This window comes from Phacochoerus africanus, chromosome 1 (genome assembly GCF_016906955.1).
Source record: "Phacochoerus africanus isolate WHEZ1 chromosome 1, ROS_Pafr_v1, whole genome shotgun sequence".
Classification (NCBI taxonomy): Eukaryota; Metazoa; Chordata; class Mammalia; order Artiodactyla; family Suidae; genus Phacochoerus; species Phacochoerus africanus.
The window spans coordinates 221,551,746-221,575,200 of record NC_062544.1 but is presented as its reverse complement, the minus strand read 5'-3'; the positions used below and the strand labels follow the sequence as shown (position 1 = coordinate 221,575,200).

At 41.3% G+C, this 23,455-nt stretch overlaps 1 protein-coding gene across 3 annotated transcripts in view; it reads right to left on the bottom strand.

Annotated features, from left to right (window-relative positions):
• B4GALT4 (beta-1,4-galactosyltransferase 4) overlaps positions 1-13,513 on the bottom strand; it is a 34,801-nt gene extending 21,288 nt beyond the window's left edge. For 2 of the 3 annotated variants that reach the window (XM_047791667.1, XM_047791686.1), the window contains exons 1-2: positions 13,448-13,513; positions 272-668 (exon numbers count right to left, since the gene is read on the bottom strand). In XM_047791667.1, the coding sequence (XP_047647623.1) occupies positions 272-524 (253 nt within the window). In that variant the 5' untranslated portion in view covers positions 525-668; positions 13,448-13,513. Of the gene's footprint in view, positions 1-271; positions 669-13,183; positions 13,417-13,447 lie in introns of those variants that run through there. The other variant, XM_047791677.1, reaches the window with a different exon arrangement.
• Between the last annotated feature and the right edge of the window lie 9,942 nt (positions 13,514-23,455).

The window sequence follows — 23,455 nt, the reverse complement described above, 5'->3', positions numbered from 1 at the left end:
GGCTCATGGCCACACCAGATCCTTAACCCCCTGAAGGAGGCCAGGGATCAAACCTGCATCCTCATGAATACCAGTCAGGTCCATAACCCACTGTGCCACAAAAGTAACACCCGATTTCATTTCTTAATTTACAAATTGGTTACACAAGTATGTTCATTTTGTGAAACTTAAGTGAGATGTATACACATCTGGTTTTTGTACTTTTCTGTACATTTGTTATAGTTAAAGAAACAGTTTATGTACTACTTATAAAAAAGAAAAAAATACTTACTGAGGTATGGAGACACAGAAGGGCAGTTGTCAAGGTCTGCTTTTTTCACAGATGCTTCATCTGTCACAGTTCCTTTCTTCCCCCAAACTATACCCTTGTTGAAATTAGCCATGAGCTCCTTTGCTTTAGGAATGTCTTGAATGGCACCCACAAAGTAGTTACTGGTGGCCCACCCAACCACTGTCAGGCATAAGGTAAAAAGCAGCAGTAATCGGAATCTGTAGGAAAGGTGAAAAGTCACGTTGAAGCTCATGTCTTATTTTGTGAGCAATAGGTGTCTCTTGGCCTCACTGCAGTCAGGAAGCTTCAAATTCAGCTTTTCCAGTCTGGTTGCAAACCTGATGACAAATGACAGTGCAAAGCCTGCTCTTGCTTGATAGTTCTGCTCCAACAGTCTCTAAAATGCAATCACAAAGACATCCTGTTTCAAATGGAAATCCTATCCTGAAATGATTCCTATCAGTACAAACTGAAAACCTACCCCCAACTGATCTTGACTAACAGTAACAGGAATTCTCTAACTACAGTTGGAGATCAGAAAACCAGAGATTATGAGGTAGAAGGTTCCAACCATCTAAGCATCACAGGGGTTCTCTATGGGTTGTCACCCCAGCTGACGTCCATCCACCCCAGAAGAAAAGCCATTTCCAGACGTTACACAGGAGAAGGCAAAGAAGAGATGGGCAATGAGCTGGGCACACCCCCCAAATTCAACCCTAATGGTTCTCTCCCTTAGTTGCCCCTTCCTGAAACAGTTTTAAGAGACAGTAACAACATGGGAGTTCCTTTGTAGCCCAGGAGGTTAAGGATCCAGTGTTGTCACTGCAGCAGCTCAGGTGGCCTCTATGGCTTGGGTTCGATCCCTGGCCCAGGAACTTCCACATGCTGTTGGCATGGCAAAAAGAGAGAGAGAGAAGGTAACAGCCTGAGAAATCTTGTTCTAAAGTGTATTTTGACCCAAAGAGAAAATAAAGGGAAAGACAAAAGCTCTTCTCCTCTACATGTTTCTTGACAACAGGGAATGAAAAGTCAAGGATTTTTCAGTAATAAGTATTACATCCACAATGAGGCACTGCCACAGGGCACATCCCAACAGGTGGGGAAGAAGGCAAGGATCACAAGAGAATGCTAACACAGGAGGTCAGTAATTAACTACAGCACAGTGTTTGGGTTTAGACAGAAACAACAGCTCCCCTACATGTCAACTGTGAAACAGAGCCCATGGCTCACTGAGCCTTAGTCTCCTTATCTGTAAAATGGGGATAAAAACAGCACCTTCCAGGAATTCCTGTCATGACTCAGTGGTTAACAAACCAACTAGAATCCATGAGGATGCGGGTTCCATCCCTGGCCTCACTCGGTAGGTTAAGGATCTGGCATTGCCGTGAGCTGTGGTATAGGTCACAGACATGGCTCAGATGCTGAGTTGCTATGGTGTAGACTGGTGGCTACAGCTCCAATTCACCCCCTAGCCTGGGAACTTCCATATGCCACAAGTGCAGCCCTAAAAGGCAACAAATAAAACACTCAAACAAAAAAACACAGCACCTTCCTAGAGAGGTTACTGTGGGCCTGGATGACCTAATAATACATAAAATGTTGTCCCACCTCCTAATGCACAGTAAGCGCCTATTAAGTGTTACTGTTATATTATTTTACATTGAATGTCTCTAGACTGGGGATAACCAACAGGCAGACCCACTAATGGCTGCCAGAACCACCACTCTATTGCAGTGTATTTCTGTCAGTGGATGAATCGCCATTCTGAATCATGCTTCAATAGCATGTAGTAGGACAGTATGGCTTCACCCCTGAGAAGGGGCTATGCTCTTAGTTATGGACAAAAATCCAGTTTCTGAGGCCACATAGCTCAGGGCCCTCCTTGGACCACAAATGCACTAAGGCAATGAAGGCTACCTGGGAGGCCCCACATGCTTTCCGCATTACCAAAACCACATCTCTCCTCCAAATGTGTTATCAGAAGAGTATGGAAAATGCTAAGGCCAGAACACTGATAATCTCCACAGCTAAACATAGTCTCAATTAAATGGACAGAATGGAGACCAAAATATTTTCTGTGCTGAAATAATACAAAAACATGTATGAGTAAATCTTAAGGGACAAAAAGAAAAAACAGAAAATACATGTGTGCATGATTACCACTAAAACTATAGAAATAAAACTCTAGAAAGAAATACAGCCAAAAACTAGCAATAATTGCATTAGGAGTATGGGATTAGCTAGGGGTGTTTTTTTTTTTTCTTTCTCTTTCTTTCATTTTTGGAATTTTGTATGATACACTTCTGTGCTTTTGTAAAGAAAACAAAGTTGTTGATTTTTCAAATGAGAAGTGGGGATGTGGTAATTTACTGTGGAAAAAAATAAAATAATCTTAGCAACTCTCAAGATAACCTCATACTTACGAAAGGATAGCATTCCCAAAACTGAGCTTGAGGTGAGCTTGAGGAAACCTAGAAAGCATTCCTGGACACTGTTATAAACAGAGGTTAGTTTCCTGGGTCAAACCACAAAAAGAAGATTTGACTCAGCAAGCAATTAAACAGTAGGGCCCGCGTTTAGTGTCTTGGGAAGGTATCACAAATAAATGCTGAAGGGCGTAAAAACTACTTGGAAGATTAATTGCTAATAAGAGTGAGGAAGCTCCCCTTGTGGCTCAGCAGTAACGAGCCCAACTAGTATCCATGAGGATGTGGGTTCGATCCCTGGCCTCGCTCAGTGGGTTAAGGATCCAGCGTTGCCGAGAGCTGTAGTGTAGGTCGAGACGAGGCTCAGAGCCTGAGTTGCTGTGGCTGTGGTGTAGGCCAGCAGCTACAGATTCATCTTGACCCCTAGACTGGGAACTTCCATATGCTGAGGGAGCAGCTCTAAAAAGAAAAAAAAAAGAAGGGTTGTTAGAATTCCTGCTATGGCAAAACAGGATCAGCAGCGTCTTGGAAGCACTGGGACGGATGTTTGATCCCTGGCTGGGCACCGTGGGTTAAGGATCCCATGTTGCCATGGCTTAGGTCACAGTTATGGCTGGGATCTGATCCCTGGTCCAGGTAGTCCATACGTCTGGGGTGGCCAAAAAAACAAAAGAGTGATTTACTTGTATATTTACTCAGTGCTATGCACTGAGGCTAAATCACTTGTATTAACTTATTTAATTCTTATTTCAACTTTATAGATAAAAATTATGAGTCTCCTAATTTTATAGAGGAGAAAATAACAGTTTAGAGATTATGGAATGTGCCCAACCCCACACAACTAGTAAGTGATGGAGCTGAGGGTCTGAGCCCACATGCTCAGCTCCCTAGCCTGGGCTTCTGCCACATTCTTCACATGGACATTTCAATCTCTTTCCTCCCCTGCATGCCTGGGTATGCCCAGCACAAACCCTTGAAAAATGTAGCCTTCTACCTCCCTCCTCCTCTCCTTTCCTTGGGACTGTCCTTGAAAGGGTTTCTTGGCAGTCTGTTTTCTTCCCTCCAGGTAACAGAAAGTCTGCAGGCTCCTAGAGCCAGATGACCTCTTGTGGACTTAATTACAGGAGGCTGAAATGCTAGGACTGGCAATTGTTTTTGATAACATCTCCATCTTGGAAAATTTAGATAGGGAACATTGTTTTTCGATAGAAAAAAATAATAGAGGAGTAGCCCTTGACAATGAGACTCACATGCTGAAGGGATTTCTGATCAAAGAAGTACTGCAGTGTTAGAAGCAGAAAGGACCAGAAACCACACAAATCCTGCCCTCTCATTCTAAAGAAAGAGGAACTGTGTTTTAGCGAGATTTAAAAACATACCCAACAAGTAGCAAGTTAGGAATAACCACAGACTTAATATCCTGCACTGCAACCCATAGAATTTGTCCAAAGATAAGAAATTTATAATAAAACAAGGAGACATTCTTAATGATTAAAGTCACCCCTTGGTATCTTCGGGGAACTGGTTCCAGGACCTGCCTCAGATACCGAAATTCTTGGGTGCTCAAGTCCCAGAGTCAGCCATTCGCATGGGCAGTTCAGCACTCTTGGATTCAACCAACCCCAGATTGTGTAGCACTGTAGTAATTATCGACAAAAACTTCATTCATATAAGGGGTCCTATACACTCCAAACCCATGTTGTTCAATAGTCAGCTGTACTTACTAATTAGCCCTTCATTGCTAACCTTGATTCTTGAGACTAGGTGGGATCCACCTACAACTAATCACTCCCTCATTTTCGTAGGCCTTACTGCTCTCCTCAAAACTTTTCTTTTCTGGAGTTCCCATCGTGGCGCAGTGGTTAACGAATCCGACTAGGATCCATGAGGTTGCAGGTTCGATCCCTGCCCTTGCTCAGTGGGTTAACGATCCAGCGTTGTCGTGAGCTGTGGTGTAGGTTGCAGACGCGGCTCGGATCCCGCGTTGCTGTGGCTCTGGCGTAGGCTGGTGGCTACAGCTCCGCTTCAACCCCTAGCCTGGGAACCTCCATATGCCTCGGGAGCGGCCCAAGAAATAGCAAAAAGACAAAAAAAAAAAAAAAAACTTTTCTTTTCTTCCTTTTTAGGGCCACACCTGCAACACATGGAAGTTCCCAAGCCATGGGTCCAATTGGAGCTGCAGCTGCAGGCCTATGCCAGAGCCACAGCAATGCCAGATTCAAGCTGATCTACACCACAGTGTTTTTTGTTTGTTTTTGTCTTTTTGCCTCTTCTAGGGCCGCTCCCAAGGCATATGTAGGTTCCCAGATTAGGGGTCCAATCAGAGCTGTAGCCGCTGGCCTACGCCACAGCCACAACAACTCAGGATCTGAGCCATGTCTACGACCTACACCACAGCTCACGGCAACGCCAGATCCTTAACCCACTGAGCAAGGCCAGGGATCAAACCGGAATCCTCATGGATATACTAGTCAGGCTGTTAACCTGCTGAGCCACCACAAGAACTCCCTCCTCAAAACTGACTACACAGGGAGCCAGCATGAAGGAAGCTCAAGTAAGAGGTCTCCTCAGTTCCTGCTAATAAACATCCCCCAGGATGAACGGTCTATTACTTTGTCCCACTGTCTTTCAAGAGAGATCTGCCAGGCCCGCTTATCAGCTAAGGGACTGAAGGAAAACTCTCTCACCATGTTTCTGTTTCCCAGCTATAAAACAATTAAAAAAAAAATTAACTTATTGGGAGTTAGTTCCCATCGTGGCACAGCAGAAACAAATACGACTAGGAACCATGAGGTTTCAGGTTCCATCCCTGGCCTGGCTCAGTGGGTTAAGGATCCTGCTTTTCCGTGAGCTGTGGTGTAGGCCAGCAGCTGTAGCTCCAATTCGACCCCTAGCCTGGGAACTTCCATTTGCCATGGGTGTGGCCCTAAAAAACAAAAAAAGACCAAAAAAAATTAACTTATCTTACAACACTGATGTAAGAAGTTTAACAAAATGATGCATCAAACACCCTCAGTACATACACAAGGATGTAATAAATATTTATTGACTGATTACCAATGTGATTCATCTTCACATTTTATCAGAATGCTAACTAAGATAATGTTATCTCTGGAATTACATATTAAAATACATATTGAAAAATACATATTGAATGATTTTTATTTGCTATTTCTCTGTACTTTCCTATTTTTCCTTCAGGGAGTATATCCCACTTTTATAATTTTTTAAAAATTATTTTTTTAAAGAAGGCTCTTTTTAGGGCAGGTAACTCCCAGCTGGTGTTTGGGAAGATGGCATCAGACTGGATTTGTGAAAAACATTTAAATAAATGAGAGACCCTGAACTCTCCTTGAAAAGAGTTTTCTAATTAAGGCTGTCCTGAAGTGACAGGGGAACATGCTTATAGAGAACAAATTCAGGTAACATGAAAGAAGTTATTTTAGGGCAAGACTCACCACCCTTTTCCTTTCGAGGTCTGCCCTAGAGTTAGTTCAAAATGATGATGTTCTCATAATTTTGTTTTTTCTCCTCCCAATGCAACCAGTCTTTTCTAAGCACCTGCTATTTTCAGGCATGGTGGGAGGCACCACTGGGCTACAATGGGAATTAAGGGATAGTTCTTGCACTCAAGACTTCCTTACTCCTTTAATCTTTTCTTTCCTTTTTTATTTTATTTATTTATTTATTTATTTATTTATTTATTTACTTACTTTTTATGGCTGCACCTGAATCAGAGCTGCAGCTGCCAGCCTACACCACAGCTCTTGGCAAGACCAGATACTTAACCCACTGAGCAAGGCCAGGGATCAAACCTGCATCCTCATGGACACTATGTTGTGTTCTTAACCCACTTAGCCACAATGGGAACTCCTTCTTTAAATCTTAATGTCTGCAATGTGTTTTCAAATATGCCAGCCCCAACTCTGAAAATGAGGGAATAGATGAAATAAGATAGGTAAAATATTGAAAACTATTGAGCAAGGTGATAGGTATCTGAGGGTTCATTTTCTTTTTCTCCCTACTTTTTCGTATATTTGAAACTTCCAATTAAAAAAAAAAATGAGCATGGAAGACAAGCTACAACAAAGGGTAAATCAGGAATGCCAAGTAGCATTCTCAAAGAATCTCTACATGCACAGATTTTTACACCACCATGGAAGGTGGAAAGTGATGGGGTTGGGGAGGGAGGACTCTGTAAATACTAAGCACTATGTACCTCAGAGAAAGGGTGTGGTCTTCACTCAGCAGCCAAGAGCAATAAAATCAGCATTCTAATGTCTCTAAATCCATCTGGTCTGATAATCCTGCAGACACAGGGTATCTCAGAGCCGGCAAGATCTGGCCCTAGGCCCATAGTCCTATTCTTGGGCCTGTCTGGGGAAGTACCAGTGGAAAGGCTGATATTTTGCTACTCCTTTTACTACTGCAGAGTTCCTGAGTGCTGAGTATTTGCACACATGTTGTCCTTGGACCGCTAATATTCATTTTCCCAATTATAACTCCTTTACCCAGCTCCTGAGGGATTACTCCCAGACCCTAAAGAAGCAATGGTTGTGTGAAAACTAATAAAGAGCAACTTCACTGAAATGGAGTTGGGAAGCTGGAAGGGGAGATACAAATCACAACAATACAGACCCCAACAGGAAGAGACCTACCTTGCATCTCTGGCAGGAAGTAACAGGACTTTACTACCAGGGGTAGGAAGATTTTCTCCTCACCTGGCAACACCACAGCCATTGAGAGACTGTCACAGTTCAGCCAATGAAAAGCCACTATACTTCAAACTGCCAATTTCCTCCAATGGATTTTTGGTTTATAACAGCCCCTCCCAATTTTCCCTTCTCCTCAATAAGAGTTTCCTTTTCCTTTGCTTTATCTAAAACTGCTGGAGTTCCCGTCGTGGCTCAGTGGTTAACGAATCCGACTAGGAACCATGAGGTTGCGGGTTCGGTCCCTGCCCTTGCTCAGTGGGTTAACGATCCGGCGTTGCTGTGAGCTGTGGTGTAGGTTGCAGACGCGGCTCGGATCCTGCGTTGCTGTGGCTCTGGCTTAGGCCGGTGGCTACAGCTCCGCTTCAACCCCTAGCCTAGGAACCTCCATATGCCGCGGGAGCGACCCAAGAAATAGCAACAACAAAAAGACAAAAAAAATAAAATAAAACTGCATGTGGCTTGCCATAGTTGCATGTCCCAAGTTGTAATTCTTTGCTGCTTCTGAATAAACCCATTTTATGAAATAACTGGCTGCTTTACTGTTCATTGCTTTAGGGTAACAGGGCAGGGGGCAAAGACGGGATAGAAATGATAACAGCCATTTACATGTACAAGTCATTTAAACTCAGGCTGAGCTCTTAATGGACAAAAGTGGAAGCACTGGAGGAAGAAAATGATATTGTGTTTTAACCCATAGAGTGAAATGAATATCCATGAGTCCATACTAATATAAATGATCAAATAAATGGGAAAGGGCAGCTTTTTCTTAAAATTAACTTCCAATTAATAAGGAAACAAGAGATAGAAAAAAAAAATCATCATTAGGCAAACACCACTGTAAATAATTGTTGAAGACAAAACCCACCAATGAGTGCTTACATTTGTAGATAAAAATCTGAAGAGAAACAGAATTTGCATAGTCTCAAAGTATCTCCCCCCAAATAACTATTAGCCACAAAGGGAAAGACAGTAACTTTATAGTGAAGAAACCTAGCAGATAACACCATAACCAAGCGATGAAGGTTAATATTACCAGTAATAAGATCTAGCAACCTCATGCATCAGTGACGCACTCTACAAAACAACTAGCCAGTACTTTTCTACAAATTAACTTCATCCTACAAAATAACTCATCAGTATTCTTCAAAAGGGTCAAAATAATGAAGAACCAGGAAAAACTGAGGAACTATCTAGGACTGGAGGAGACTAAGGTGAAATAACTGAATGCAAGGTAGGATCCTTGATCACATATGGAAACAGAAAAAAATTCATTAGCAGGAAAGCTGATGAAGTCAAATGAAGTCTATAACTTAGTTAAAAGTATTGATAACTAAACAATGGTTATGAAGGGGCTAATATTAGGGAAAGTTGAGTGAGTTCTCTGTACAATATTTGCAATTTTTCCCTAAAATTAGTTAAAAATTTAACGTTATAATGTCAAAGACTACATATAGCCCAAGTCAACCTATGACAGTAAAATTAACTTAATTCTCAAAGAGAAGCACTGTTTTTTGTACTCCTAGTACCTCAAACTGACATGATATAGAAGATACTAAATTTGGTAAATAAGGAATGACTTTCTAGGATATACTAGTTGAAATACATAAGGACACACAATGATCCCAGGCTACTACTAAAACAAATGCAGGAGTTCCCTGGTGGCCCAGCAGGTTAAGGACCTTGCATTGTCACTGCTATGGCATGGGATCAGTCCCTGGCCCAGGAATTTTAGTATGCCATGGGTGCGGCCAAAAATAAATAAATAAAAATAGAACAAATGCAACATGGAGAAAATAGAAGGAAAAAAAAAAGACTAATAAAGGAGGGAAAAAATTAAATGTGTGCAAAATTCCATTTAGAGCAGATTTTAAAGAGTGAAAAAGGCTCAGCCCTACACAAGATCCCTTTGGTTTACCAACAACAACACTCTTCTAAAAGGGTAGAGGGCCCCATCTTTAATAGATGGCACTTTCCTTTAGTCATGCCCACCACCTTCTGCTGCTTCTGCTGAGTTTTCAAAAGCAGTACTGCTCTTTTCTGACTCTGGGAGGAGTTGCTGTTTAGCCTGCCCCTTCCTCCCTCCACCTAGAGGGCACACCAGAGCAGTGTCCCTGCCTCTGGGCAAAAGTTGCCCAATAGTCCTGCATAATCTACTTTACAAGAGTTGGCATGAAACAAATAAATTTAACTAGCAAAAGACTGGAATCATTTTATGTAGCCCATGTTATGTATGCAGCATAAAAGTAGTCATAAGTCCTGGTGGGGGCTTTAAGAGAGGCTTGTTATATAATGCGTCATTCCCAGCTATCCCAGAGAATCCTGCAGTGGGGTCAGGTGGAGCCCCCTTTCCAAAGTCACCACAGGCACATCAACAAAAAGGTTTGAGAAGGTCTAAGGTAATGAACAAACAAGGGTTCTGAAATCACAAAGAGCTAAGTGCACATCTGGTAACCAGATGCATGAATAGCTTTGGGCAAGTGACCTTAATGTGAGTCCATTTTGCCATTTGTTTAAAAAAACATTTTTCAAAGTGTGGTTCCAAAAGTGCCTATATCAAATACGGAGGGAAATTTGTTAAAATTGCAGATTCCTGGGCCCTACTCCAGAGCTAATGGGTCAGAACAGCTGGGCCTGGGATGCAGGAAAATGAATTTTTAACAAGCTCCCCAAGTGATTCTTATACACATTAAAATTTGAGAACCACTGAAATAAGAGATTGGACTTTAATGTAATAGACCCTTCAGAAACGTTCATTTTCCTTCTGGTGAGGAAAAGCAGTAAGGAGATATGCGAAAATCAGATTTTAAAAATGCCTTTGATGCTGTATAGCAGAAACTGGCACAACATTGTAAATCAAATATAATTTTTAAAAAATTAAAAAATTAAAATGCATTTGACTAGCTTTTGACTCCATCATTTAGAAATTTATTCTAAGAAATAATCAGGTAGACATGATATTCAAACTAACATTACTAAAATAACCAAAAATTGAAAAAAATCAAAATGTTAATAAGGAGCTGATTTAATTAATTACAGTACCAATATGATGAAACACATACCTTCCTTAAAATGGTGCTTAAAAAACTTTACATGGGAAAATGCTCATGATAGCTAAGTTAAAAAAAATACACAGGAGTTCCCAGAGTGGCTCAGTGGAAACAAATCTGAATAGTATCCATGAGGACACAGGTTTGATCCCTGGCCCCTCTCAGTGGGTTAAGGATCCAGTGTTGCCATGAGCTGTGGTGTAGTTCGCAGACAAGTCTCAGATCTGGCGTTGTTGTGGCTCTGGCGTAGGCTGGCAGCCACAGCTCTGATTCAACTCCTAGCCTGGGAACCTCCATATGTGGTAGGTGCAGCCCTAAAACGACACAAAAAATTTTTTTAATTAAAAATAAATAAATTTTTTAAAATAGAATATAAAAATGTATAGAGTATACAATCCAAACTATGCTATAAATGTGTGATGTGCATGCCTTTTACATAGAAAATGCCAGAAAGAATCACTGGTGGTCATCCCTTAATTACAGATTAGAGAAATTTTGTTCCTTTTCAATTTTCTCATTTTTCTAAAACACAGTTTTTATGATCAGAAATTTTTTTTCTGATAAAATCATTACCTAGTTTTAAAATGTATTAAAAACTCAGAGATGACACAATAGGCGGGGATTATAATTTACCTAAATTTAGTAGCAATTCATTCATATAACTTTTAAGGAAATCTACTCTAAAGAGGCCTCAACAAGCCCAAATCTCAAAGAAAAACCTCAAACGCTTCCAATAATTTTCAATGCCAGATAATTTTGCAGTCTCTGTTAAAAATTCCTATTCCTAGGCTTCACCCCCAGAGATTTTTATTGCCAAGGCCTGGGGTGGGGCCAGGGAATCAATATTTTCAATAGAAACCCAGGTAGGCTTCAATTATCATCACTGTTTTATGATGGCTTTAGAGTGAGGAGAAAACCATCACAACAGACTTGCTTTGAATGTTTCCACTCTGAATTAAAGATCTTCAAAGAAATGGTGAGTTCTCCAGTCGTGCATGTACCTCTGGGGAAAAACATGCATTAATTACTATTTGCTCAGTTTAAAGTAGATACTAATACCTAGGCCACCAAGTGACACATAAAATACACTAAGAGAGTTTGTTTTATTACCCTCTGCAAGATTATGTAGCCAAACAGTTCAGTACTTCTATTTAACAGATGTTTTTAATCAGATGGGGAAAAAAAAAAAAAAAATCTGATCAAAGGGAAATTCCCTTGTGGCACAGCAGGATAACTATCCGGCATCATCACTGCAGTGTCCTAGGTTTGATTCCTGGCCTGAGGGCGTCCACAGGCCACGGTTGGGGGTGGGGGGAGGGCTGTCGAAATCTTACCAAAACAAGGATCTTCCTCTAAAAAACACTGAAGGTAGGCAAAATATGCCATGCCAACATATGCCACTTGGGCATACTGATTATTTTGAATTAAAGTTACTTTAACAGTCAGTGCAAGATCACTTTCACCCTCTTTTGTTCTTCTTGAAAGCAGGAAATAAATCTTCCAGGTGAAAGGCACCCTCTCTATACCAGGAAGGCACCAGGATAATGCATCTCTTATTACTAGAGCTGGGAATTCAAGGTGGAGAATGCTGTATAACAAACCTTATTACTTCCTCATCAGTTCGCTACCCCAAGCCCTAACTTCTGCCTTTTCAATTCTTCACAAATTTATTTTTTCTTTGTCTGAACCATATGAAAGTTGTCTGCTTTGGTTACTTCTTTGAGCCTCATACTGTTATGGAATCCCACCGGTATGAAATTAAATTTTTCTCCTGTTTATGTTTTACATCAATTCCATTATTAGACCAGCTAAAGGACCTAGGAGGGGAAAAACAGAAAAGGTTTTCTCCCCTACAACACAAACAGGCACATTAAAATTTTGCAATTGCATGTGGTTGAAAAGCCAACCCTGCTCTAGAAGATAAAATTCCAAAACGATAAACTGTGGTCGCATTTAGCGTTATCTCTGGCCAGAGAAACGCATTCCAGCCCTCTGGCCCACCAGCTCAGCCCAGGTGCCTAGAAGGGCCCTCGGCCCCTCTTTTTAAGCCCACTTTCTCAGTCTGGACCCTGAATGTTATTCATCACTATCCAAGATTCCTTCACTTTCTTGCATCCTCAATGTGATTCGCCTTTCTTAAAAGAAATTTAGAAATTAAAAAATAAAAAAGCAAAAAGCCCCTCAACCTTCAAATTACTGTCTTCTTCCTCCTCCCTTTCACCACGAAAGGACAGGAAAGGTCTCCCTGTGCCCTGGCCGCCTCCAGGTCCTCAACCCTCACCCACTCTGAACACTTTGCAATCCAGCACACGCCCACCCCGTTGAGAAGTGCTCTCCCAAGGGTACCAAACCAAAGGCCTTTTCTCAGTCTCAGTCCTCATAGACTTCTTTTTTTTTTCCCCCTCAAACCGAGAGTTGGCTCTTATCTAATGGAAGACCGAACAGCAACCGATACGACTGACATAGATGGACGCAGAGCCAGACTAAGGGCAGGTATCCACGGTACTTTAAAATCCAGTCGACCTCCCCAGCTCTTCGGCCCCTGCAGGCCCCTTGTCGGTATCAGCAGATGGGTTTCCTAGTAGAAACCTTGGTGAAATAGGGCTCCAGGGAGGAAGCAGCTTCTTCACACTGATGCGCCCGGAGGGGAGAGAAGTGCTAGTGGCGACCCCAGTACCTTGACGCGGGCTCTCGGGACGGGGGGAACGACCCCTGAGGGCCTACCTGGCAGCATCTCGCCTACCATCCCTCCGGCAGCAGAGGGAGCGCCGCGGTGGCCCCGGCACCTGAGCCCGTGCCTCCCTCAGGGCTCTGCCTCTGCAGGCCCCCTGCCCGGCCCCACCGCCCGGAGGAAGGCAGGAGGGCCGTCCCAGGCCCTGGGACCGATCCCGCTCGCCACCGGGTGATGCCCATAGAGCGCCAGCCGCCGCCCTCCCCGCGGAATTGCTTTTCCCGGGCGCAGGCGGAGCCGAGGCCCAGCGTACTCACCCCTGACGCGGCCGCGAAGAGCACCACCCGGAGCCAGGGGAGGAGGCAAAAGCTGCGGCAGCCGGGACCGCCCCGCCTCCCGGGAGGCGGCTCCTGCGGGCTGGCTCCGCCTCCCCCGAAGTAGCTGAGGCCGGGCCCCCGGGGCCGTCTGCGCGGTCCTATGCAAGCCGAGTCCGAACGACCCAGTAACCGTCTCCGGCCAACAGAAGAAGCACCAGGAGGGAAAACGCCAGCTTATCTTTTGGGTGATCGTAATAAAACCTTGTGCCAATACTGCCCTAAGGTCTGCACGCTTCCCAAATTCCATTCTCGTAAATAATCACAAAACTTTGAGAAGGAGAGATGAACCTTCCCATTTTACGGAGTAGGAAACTGAGGCTTTAGAAGTTAATAAATTTACCTTACATCACTCTGACGAAAGGTTTCAGCTTTCTCAACTGCACAATGTGCCAAATTAACTGACTTCCCCATTTCACAGAACTACTGAGAATATTGAGTTGTGAGAAAACCAAATTTCTTCAGATATTAATACAAAAAGCCAAGACAGAATCATATTTATGCTGATGATTTGAGTGAAAAATCATGGAAAGTTCTGCTTAGGCTGGCAGGAGAGCAGACTAGATTCTCTAAGAAATAGGAGATTTTCCAAGAAGCACCCCACTGCAAATGGAACAAACCATGGGAAGAACCAACCCTGGGGTCATTGAGCTCTAAGCAGGAGACCTGGGGTTTGCTGAGGGCACACGGAAGATCTCTGCTGGCACTGTGATCTGGCACCCAAACAGGAGAGCCAAACCTGCCCCTTCAGCATCCAGCCAAGACTGTGAAAGAGTACTACTGAGTTTCCCAGTCTCCTGAGGTCCGAGCAGTGGAAACATACTTTATAGGGTGCATCTTCCATTTAGTCCCACAGAATCCAAACAAATACAAATGCATAATCTTTAAAAAAATCACCAAGCTCCAGGGGCCACACATAATCACAGTGGGCAGGGACTTCTTTTTGTGGCTCAGTGAAAACAAATCTGACTAGTAACCACGAGGATGCAGGTTGGGTCCCTGGCCTCCCTCGCTGGGTTAAGGATCCAGCATTGCCAAAGCTGTGGTGTAGATCATAGGCCAGCTGCTACAGTCTGATTTGGCCCCTAGCCTTTGAACTTCCATATGCCAGCAGATGCAGCCCTAAAAAGACAAAAAAAAGAAAAAGAAAGACAGTGGGCAGAATTAAGACCAAGAGATTTATACTCCCAAAGACATCAGACACTGGAATTGTCTGCTGCAGAATACAGGAGAGCTCTTTTTGAAAATTATTAAGGGGAAAAAAAAAAAAAAAGATTTCCCTAGGGGTTATTTACCAGTTACAAAGAGGATATATTATCCATTGGAGAAATCTGGCAGATACCACCTTAACCAAGTACTCAAAGTTAATTTCACCAAACTGATATCACTGTTACTGCATTCCTGCCAAAATGCATAATTGGAATTTAACCATGAGGAAACAGACAAGCCCAAATTAAGGGATATTCTACAAAACAACTGGTCTGTACACTTCAAAAATGTCAATGTCATGAAAGACAAGGAAAGATGAGGAATGTTTCAGATTAAAGGAGACTGAAGAGATTTGACATTTAAATTCCTGGAATGGGAAAAAAAAAATTGCCACAAAGTATATTCTTGAGACAATTGGGAATGGGTAGGTACAATGTGTTAAAAATAGCTTCAAAATATTTGACAGTCCTCTCACGGAGAAATAAGAATATTTTCCCCTCCCTTTAGTTCTGGGCTGGCCTGTGACCGCTTTGACACATGAAGGGGAGTGGAAATGAAGCTAGGCCAGTTCTAAGCCCAGCCTTTTAAAGGCAGTTTCTACTTCCTCTCCCACTTTTTTCCGTGTGTCAGAGCAGTCACAGGCCAGCCCAAATTTAAAGGCGGTGGGGGGGGGGGGGGGGTAATATAGTCCCATTTCTTAGTGAGAGGACTGTCAAAAAAGTCAGGGCTATTTTTAATCTCCCATGCTGTACATATTCATTTCCAATTGTCTCAATAATATAGCAACTTTTTTTCCAATCTAAAGCCACACAGAATTTCAGTGTCTGCTATGGGCTGAATTGAACTCCACACCCTCTAAATTCATATGTTAAAGCCCTAACTCCTAGTGCCTCAGAATGTGACTATATTTGGAAATTAGGCCTTTAAAGAGGCCCATAAATTAAAATAGGGTTGTTATGGTAGGCCCTAATCCAGTATGACCTATGTCTTAATAAAGAAGAGGAGATTAGGAGAGACAGGGAGACCACCATGCAAGGACACAGCTAGAAGGTGGCCACCTGCAAGCCAAGGAGAGAGACCTCAGAAGAAACCAAACCTGTGGACATCTTCATCTTGGACTTCTGGCCTCCAGAACTGGGAGGAAATAAATTTCTGTTGTTTAAGCCATCCAGTCTGGTATTTTGTTTTGGCAGCCTTAGGAAATTAATTCAGTCGCCTTTAATCCGAAATAGTTTCTCATCTGTCCTTGTCTTGCAAGACACTGACATTTTTGAAGTGTACAGTCCAGTTGTTTGTAGGATATTCCTTAATTTGGGCTTATCTGATTATTTCCTCATGGTTAAATTCCAATTATGTATTTTTGGCAGAAATATGATAAAGATGAGCTTATGTCCTTTGTGTATCCCCTCTGAGATGTGATGCCAATTTGTATTACTGGTGATCTCTAGAATAACTTTTTGTTGGAACCCTGAACTATGATGTAAGTAGCCCAGCTACCCTGAGGCCACCATACTATGAGAAAGTCCATGCGAAGCCATATGGAGAAACCAAGTGGAAAAAGAAAAAGAGGTGCCCAACATCCTCCCAAATGTTCCAACCACTAATCACTCAGGGATGCCCCCAGCTGAGGCATAATTATCATAAAGCAGAGATGAGCCCTCCCCACTGTGCCGTATCTGATTCCTGACCCACAGAATTGTGAGATATGATAGTACTACATTGTTGTTTTCAGCCTCTTAAGTTTTGGAGTCATTTGTTACAGAACAATAGATAATCAGAGCAAACCATATATTATATGATAATATTTTGTCAGTCTTAGGAGTTCCTGTTGTAGCTCAGCAGTAACAAACACAGAAAGGAACTCTGTGGTTGGATTCCAAATTTCTGTGGCTGTGATGTAGGCCAGAAGCTGTAGCTCTGATTCAACCCCTAGCCTGGGAACCTCCATATGCCGAGGGTGTGGCCCTAAAAAGCCAAAAATTTTAAAAAAAATTGTCAATCTTAAATTTCTTACATTTGATCCTTGTATTGTGATTATATAGGAGAACAAGTATATTCTTAAGAATTACTTCACAATGAAGTATTGTGACATCTGCAATTTCTTTCTAGCGGTTCAATTAAAATTTGTGTCTGTGATAGAGTGAGAGAGAGAGCCCACAAATGCGGCAAAATGTTAACAAGTGATCAATCTATACAGATGTTAACAAGTGATCAAAGTGTATAGAGATGTTCCTGATAATTATTACAACTTTTCTAAGCCTTGAAATGTTCTTAAAAGTTTAAATAAAATAGAAAGATTTAAATCTTAAATCTCAAAGTGGAAAAAACTATGACTAGGCTTTCCCCTTTGGCCAAGAAGAAGTAACAGAGACCAGACTTACCATTCCACCTGAAGCATCCATTTAAAAAAAGAAGAAGAAGAAAAGAAAAAATATATAAAACAACAATTTTCAAAATACTCTATATCAGGCAGCAAAGGACAATAATCCCTGAGAGACAGGAAACAAACAAGATGAGCCCTACAATTGCCCCAGCTTACTACTTTGAGAGAATTTTCAAGCAGGGCAGAGGGAAAGGAAAGAGCCTAGAAGATTCCCTGAGTTGATGAGATAGATCCTAGAGTCCAGGAAGACCAAAGCAGCCAGATTTCACAGGCCAGAATCGCAGAGAGACAGAATATTGGAGATCTGCAAAGAGTCTCAAGTATTTATGGTCAATGCAAGAACATGTGGGAACTGTCCTAAGCCAGAGAAAGAACCATCTATAAGGATTAGAGGGACTAGTTCCAGTCACTCACACTGTGCTGGAAATAGTGCCTATTTCCATCAGCCAGGCTGGAAAAAGCCACAATTCACAGGACACTGGGGAAGGTACTCGGGAAGGTCTTGCTCCATAATGGAGAAGAAGTAGCCCGACAATGAACACTGCTCCAGACCTTTCTACTATATAGTAAAAACAACACTAAAGGGACCAAACTATATTCAGATAACTTATATCCCCGAGAACAAAGTTCAAGATTTATAGATCTTTAAAAATATCTAGCACTGAATAAGATAAAATTACAGTGCATGAAATCCAAAAAAGATGACCAGGTATACAGAGACAAGAAAACACAACTGATAGGGGGCAGTCAAAAGCAGCTCAGAACTGACACAGGTGTTACGTTACAATTCACACAGAATATTAAGACAGTTATTTCAACTGCATTCCATATAATCAAAAGTTAGAGACATGGATGATATAAAGAAAAGCCCAAACTGAACTTGTAGAGATGAAAAGTAAAATGCATAACAACAATATCACATAAGCCAGAAGGTCTGGTGGAGCAGTGCTCACTGTAGGGCTACTATAAGAAATTGAAAAGTATTTTTTTTTTTGGCATTTTTTTTTTTTTTTTAGGGCCACACCCGGGGCATATGGAGCTTCCCAGGCGAGGGGTTGAATTGGAGCTGTAGCCACTGGCCTACCCCAGAGTCACAGCAACGCCAGATCCAAGCCACATCTGCGATCTACACCACAGCTCACAGCAACACCGGATTCTTAACCCACTGAGTGAGGTCAGGGTTCGAACCTGCAACCTCATGGTTCCTAGTCGGATTCATTTCTGCTGCTCCAGGATGGGAACTCCCAAAAAGTATTTTAAACTGAATGAAAATAAAAATACAGAGTTTGTAGGTGCCATTACTGCAGTGCTTAAGTGAAAACTCAGCGTGCTACTAAATGTCTGTATTAGAAAAGAAGAGGAGTTCCCATCGTGGCTCAGTGGTTAATGAATTATTAACGACCTGAAATGAGGTTTCAGGTTCGATCCCTGACCTCACTCAGTGGGTTAAGGATTGGTTGTTCCGTGAGCTGTGGTGTAGGTCGCTGACACAGCTCAGACCTGGCGTTGCTGTGGGTGTGGTGTAGGCCAATGGCTACAGTTCTAATTGGACCCCTAGCCTGGGAACTTCCATATGCCACGGGTGAGGCCCTAGAAAAGACAAAAAAAAAAAAGAGGAAGAAGAAATGTCTTAAATCAATGGTCTCGGCTTCTACCTAACGAAACTAGAAAACGAAGAGCAAATTAAGCAGAAAGTAAGCAGAGGAAAAAAATAATAAAAATCAAGGCAGAAATCAATGAAATAGAAAAGAAGAAAACAACTGAGAGAATCTAAGCAAAGGCTGGTTCTTTGAGAAGATCAATAAAATGGATTAAGCTCTGGCTAAACTAATCAGTAAAAGAAAAAAAAACACAAATTATCAACACCAGGAATCCAAGAGGTGACATCACCATATATTCTACAGGATAAAAAGAGATTATTATGAATAACTTTATGCCAATAAATTTCACAACTTAAAGTGGACAAATGCCTTGAAAGACATAAATTACTACAGCTCCAGGAGTAGAAATAGCTAGCCTAAACAGATCTGTACCTGTTAAAGCAACTGAAATTGTCCTTAAAAGCCTTCCTACACAGAAAACTCAAAGCCCGAATAGCTAGTGAATTATAGAAATTGCTAGCTAAGAGAAATAATACTGATTCTACACAGGATAAGAAACGATGCATTAATTCTACACAAATTAGTATTTATACAAATTCCAATTCTACACAAGGAAGGAATAATACAAATTTTACACAAGCTTTTTCAAAAATTTGGCATACTTCCCAACTTATTCTATGAGGCCACCATTACCCTATATACATGGAAGCAAAAATTCTTAACAAAATTTTAGCAAACTGAATCCAACAGTAAAAAAGGATAATAAAACATGACCAAGTGGGGTAGGTTTATCCTGAGAATGCAGGATTGCCTTAGGTTCAAAAATAGAATAGTAATTCACCATATTATCAAACCAAAGCAGAAAAACCATATAATCATCTCAATAGACGCAAAACCACACTTGACAAAATCCAATATCTACTACTGATAAAAAAAAATTCTTAGCAAAGTAGGAATATGAAGGAACATCCTCAACCAGATAAAAGACATTTACAAAAATCTGTAGCTAGCAACATGTTCAGTGATGAAAGATAATGCTTTCCCACTAAAATCATGAACAATACAGGGATGTCTTCTGTCACCACCTATATTCAACACTGTATGTAGATACAAAAACTCTAAACATAATTTTAACAGTCAAATTCAACAAAATATAAAAAGGATACTACAGGAGTTCCCACTGTGGCGTAATGTGATCCGAGACGTCTCTGCCACACCAGGACACAGGTTGAATCCTTAGCCTGGCACAGTGGGTTAAAGGATCTGGCCTTGCCACAGCTGCACTGTTGGTTGCAACTGTGGCTGGGATCTTATGCCTGGCCCAGGAACTCCATATGCTGAGGGGCAGCCAAAAAAAAAAAAAAAAGGATACTACATTGTAACGAAGTGGAATTCATCCCAGGAATGAAAAATCCATCACTGTAATTTAAGAATCAGTGTAATTCAGGAGTTCCCTGGTGACTCAGTGGGTTAAGGATCCTGCAGTTGTCAATCGCTGTCATCAGAACTTCTGCACTCCTTGGGCATGGCCAAAAAAGATCAATGTGATTCATCATATTAGCAAACTAAAAGGAAAAATCAGATAAAGCAATATTTCTAAAAAAGTAATAAACTAAATCCAGATTGTAAAGAGAGAAGAAAAACTTTTTCATAGATGATATGATTGTTTCTGTAAAAAAAGAGTTACTACAAAAATTAATGGAAAAAACTTCAAAGGTTAAGCATGGTATTTAAATTTACAATCATTGGAGTTCCCTTTGTGGCGCAGTGGTTAACGAATCCGACTAGGAACCATGAGGTTGCGGGTTCGGTCCCTGCCCTTGCTCAGTAGGTTAACCATCCAGTGTTGCCGTGAGCTGTGGTGTAGGTCACAGACACGACTTGGATCCCGCGTTGCTGTGGCTCTGGCGTAGGCCAGCAGCTACAGCTCCGATTCGACCCCTAGCCTGGGAACCTCCACATGCTGTGGGAGCGGCCCAAAGAAATAGCAAAAAGACAAAAAAAAATAAAATAAAATAAATAAATAAATAAATAAATAAATAAATAAATTTACAATCATAACCAAAAGATGAATGGGAAATATCATTAACAAAGCACATGAAGGTGAAAAGAATTGGAGAGATAGTTTCAATGAACTACATTTATTATCATTCACAGTTTGGGGTTAACAGAACTTGAATAAAGTATATAAATCAAGAAACAGTGACATAGAGTATATAATTATAGTGCTACCCATCAAAAGAATTAAAAACAGGAAGTTCCCATTGTGGCACACTGGGGACAAATCTGACTATCGTCTGGGAGGACTCGGGTTCCATCCCTGGCATCGCTCAGTGGGTTAAGGATCTGGTGTTGCTGTGAGTTGTGGTGTAGGTCACGGACACAGCTTGGATCCCTCATTGCTATGGCTGTGGCATAGGCAGGCAGCTGCAGCTCCAATTCAACCCCTAGCCTGGGAACCTCCATATGCTGCAGGTGTGGCCCTAAAAAGCAAAAAAAAAAAAAAAAAAGACAAATTGTTGAAAGCGGTTACCTTTGGATAGAGAGACATGGGGGTGAGGGAGAGATTTAAGGAATGAAGCAGAATACTTTTTTCTTTTTCCATGGAATACCATTCTGTAACTTTTGAATTTTTTAACAAAGTGTGTAGTTATTTTTATAAAAAATATTGCTTACCCAATTTTATCATTTTAGTTTTGTTTAATTTTAGGTGTAAGGCACATGAGGAAATTATAATGTATCTATTTTCAAAATTTTATGGTCTGAACTTTATGTTTTCCAGATAAATCTAAACCACTTCACAGCCTGTCTCCTCATGGTCTGATTTTCCAAAAAAAAAACACTAACCCATATCCAAAAATAACAGAAAGACAATTTAAATCTTTACTACAGTGTCATGAAAACATCAAAGGGGGATTCCACTTACAATACAGAATAAAACCTCTTAAAATCTTCTTTCCCTGACCCTCTCTCAACGTTTCACTTTGTGTAATAGCTACTCCCAAATCTTTCTCCTTTTCAAACTTCAGCAAAACACATCCCATGCTGACTATACTCTGCTTTGCTCCCCACTTCCCTCCCTTTTCTTTCTGGGCTTATTCTAAGTCTTTACTCCTTCAAATATAAATCAACCTTCCCCTAATGTCCATTTCATCTTTTACCAAAAGTGTCTTTCTTCTTAATCAGAGGAAACTGGCATTATGGTAATGTTATTTAAAATACTTCCTAGGAGTTCCCACTGTGGCTCAGCAGTGACAAACCTGACTGGTATCCATGAGGATGTGGGTTTGATCCCTGGTTTCGATCAGTGTGTTGCCGTAAGCTGTGGTGAAGGTTGCAGACATGGCTCAGATCTGGCAATTGCTTTGGCTATGGTATGGGCTGGCAGCTGCAGCTGCGATTCGACCCCTAGCCTGGGAACTTCCACATACCACACGAGCAGCCCTAAAAAGAAAAAAAAAAAAATTTGATGTACATTTTTTTCTAAAAGAAAACCAAATTCTCAGTTCCCAAAAATCTAACAAATGTTTGAGACATAGGCTGCTGGAATTTAGTTACAAAGCTATGTTTCCCTATTGTGAGCATCTTAAAAATAGAGGTGGGGCTTTAGTCATCTTTGTATTTGGGGAGCCAATGACAGGCTTCACACATAGTGATGCTTCACACCAAATGCACATTTTACTGTTGAATTGTAATTTGGAATAGCTTTTATGGGAGAGTATAGCGGAGAAGAATGGAAAGAAAGCTAGTATTTACTGAGTATCTATTATGGGACAGTCATTATGCCTACATTTCTGCCTTCTTCTTTTTCCTTTTTTTGTTTGCTTTTTGTTTGGGCCACACTAGAGGCACGTGTAAGTTCCCGGACCAAGGAGAAAACTTACACCTCAGCAGTAACTAGAGCCATAGCAGTGACAACACCAGATCCTTAACTCATTGAGCCTTAACTCATTCCGCCTTCTGTTAGATCAGTTATTCTCAAATAGGGCAAGAAAAGCAGATGTGAAGGAGTAAATGTAGCTTTAAAAAAAAAAAAGTTTTTTGTTGGGTTTTTTTTAACTTGAAGTATAGTTGATTTACAAGTTTGTGTTAGTTTCAGGTGGACAGTAGAGTGACTTGGTTATCCAAATATGTATGTGTCTATCTATATTAGTACATGTAGTTTGAAATAATTCTCCATTCGAGGCTATTATTCCCCACTGTGTGTGCAAGCACACACATCAGGAAACATTCTCATACTCCTGACACATGTAAATTAAAACACTTTTAAAAATAGTGATGTATCCAAAATAACTTTCAGCCTTTAAGTGTTGAGGGTGAGGGAGAAGGATTAAGAACCATCGATGGAATCTGTGTGTGTATGTGTGTTGTACGTGCACTGTAATGCATACACACTCAAAGATGCCCACTAGATGGCAAACCCACATCTCAAATGTTAATGATTAGTGAGCTGCCCCTTCTGGGCATTTTAATAATTCAAGCCAAATTGCTGTAAGGCCATGATATTATACATAGTTTAAAGAGTATGCAAATTAACTTGTGAGTATGTTTTCACAATTTCCAGGGATAGAGTCTATATTTATGTAGCTCCACAGAGTCTATGCTCTACTGTGACTTATTTTCCATGCAAAATAGAGTATTAATGCAGATAAATTAAATTCCCTTACTAGGTCATCTGATTTCCTTTTCAATCTTCAGAATGAACTAACTGGGAATTAAAGCAAGTGACACAGCCAGAATTTGACCCCAAGTAGCTTA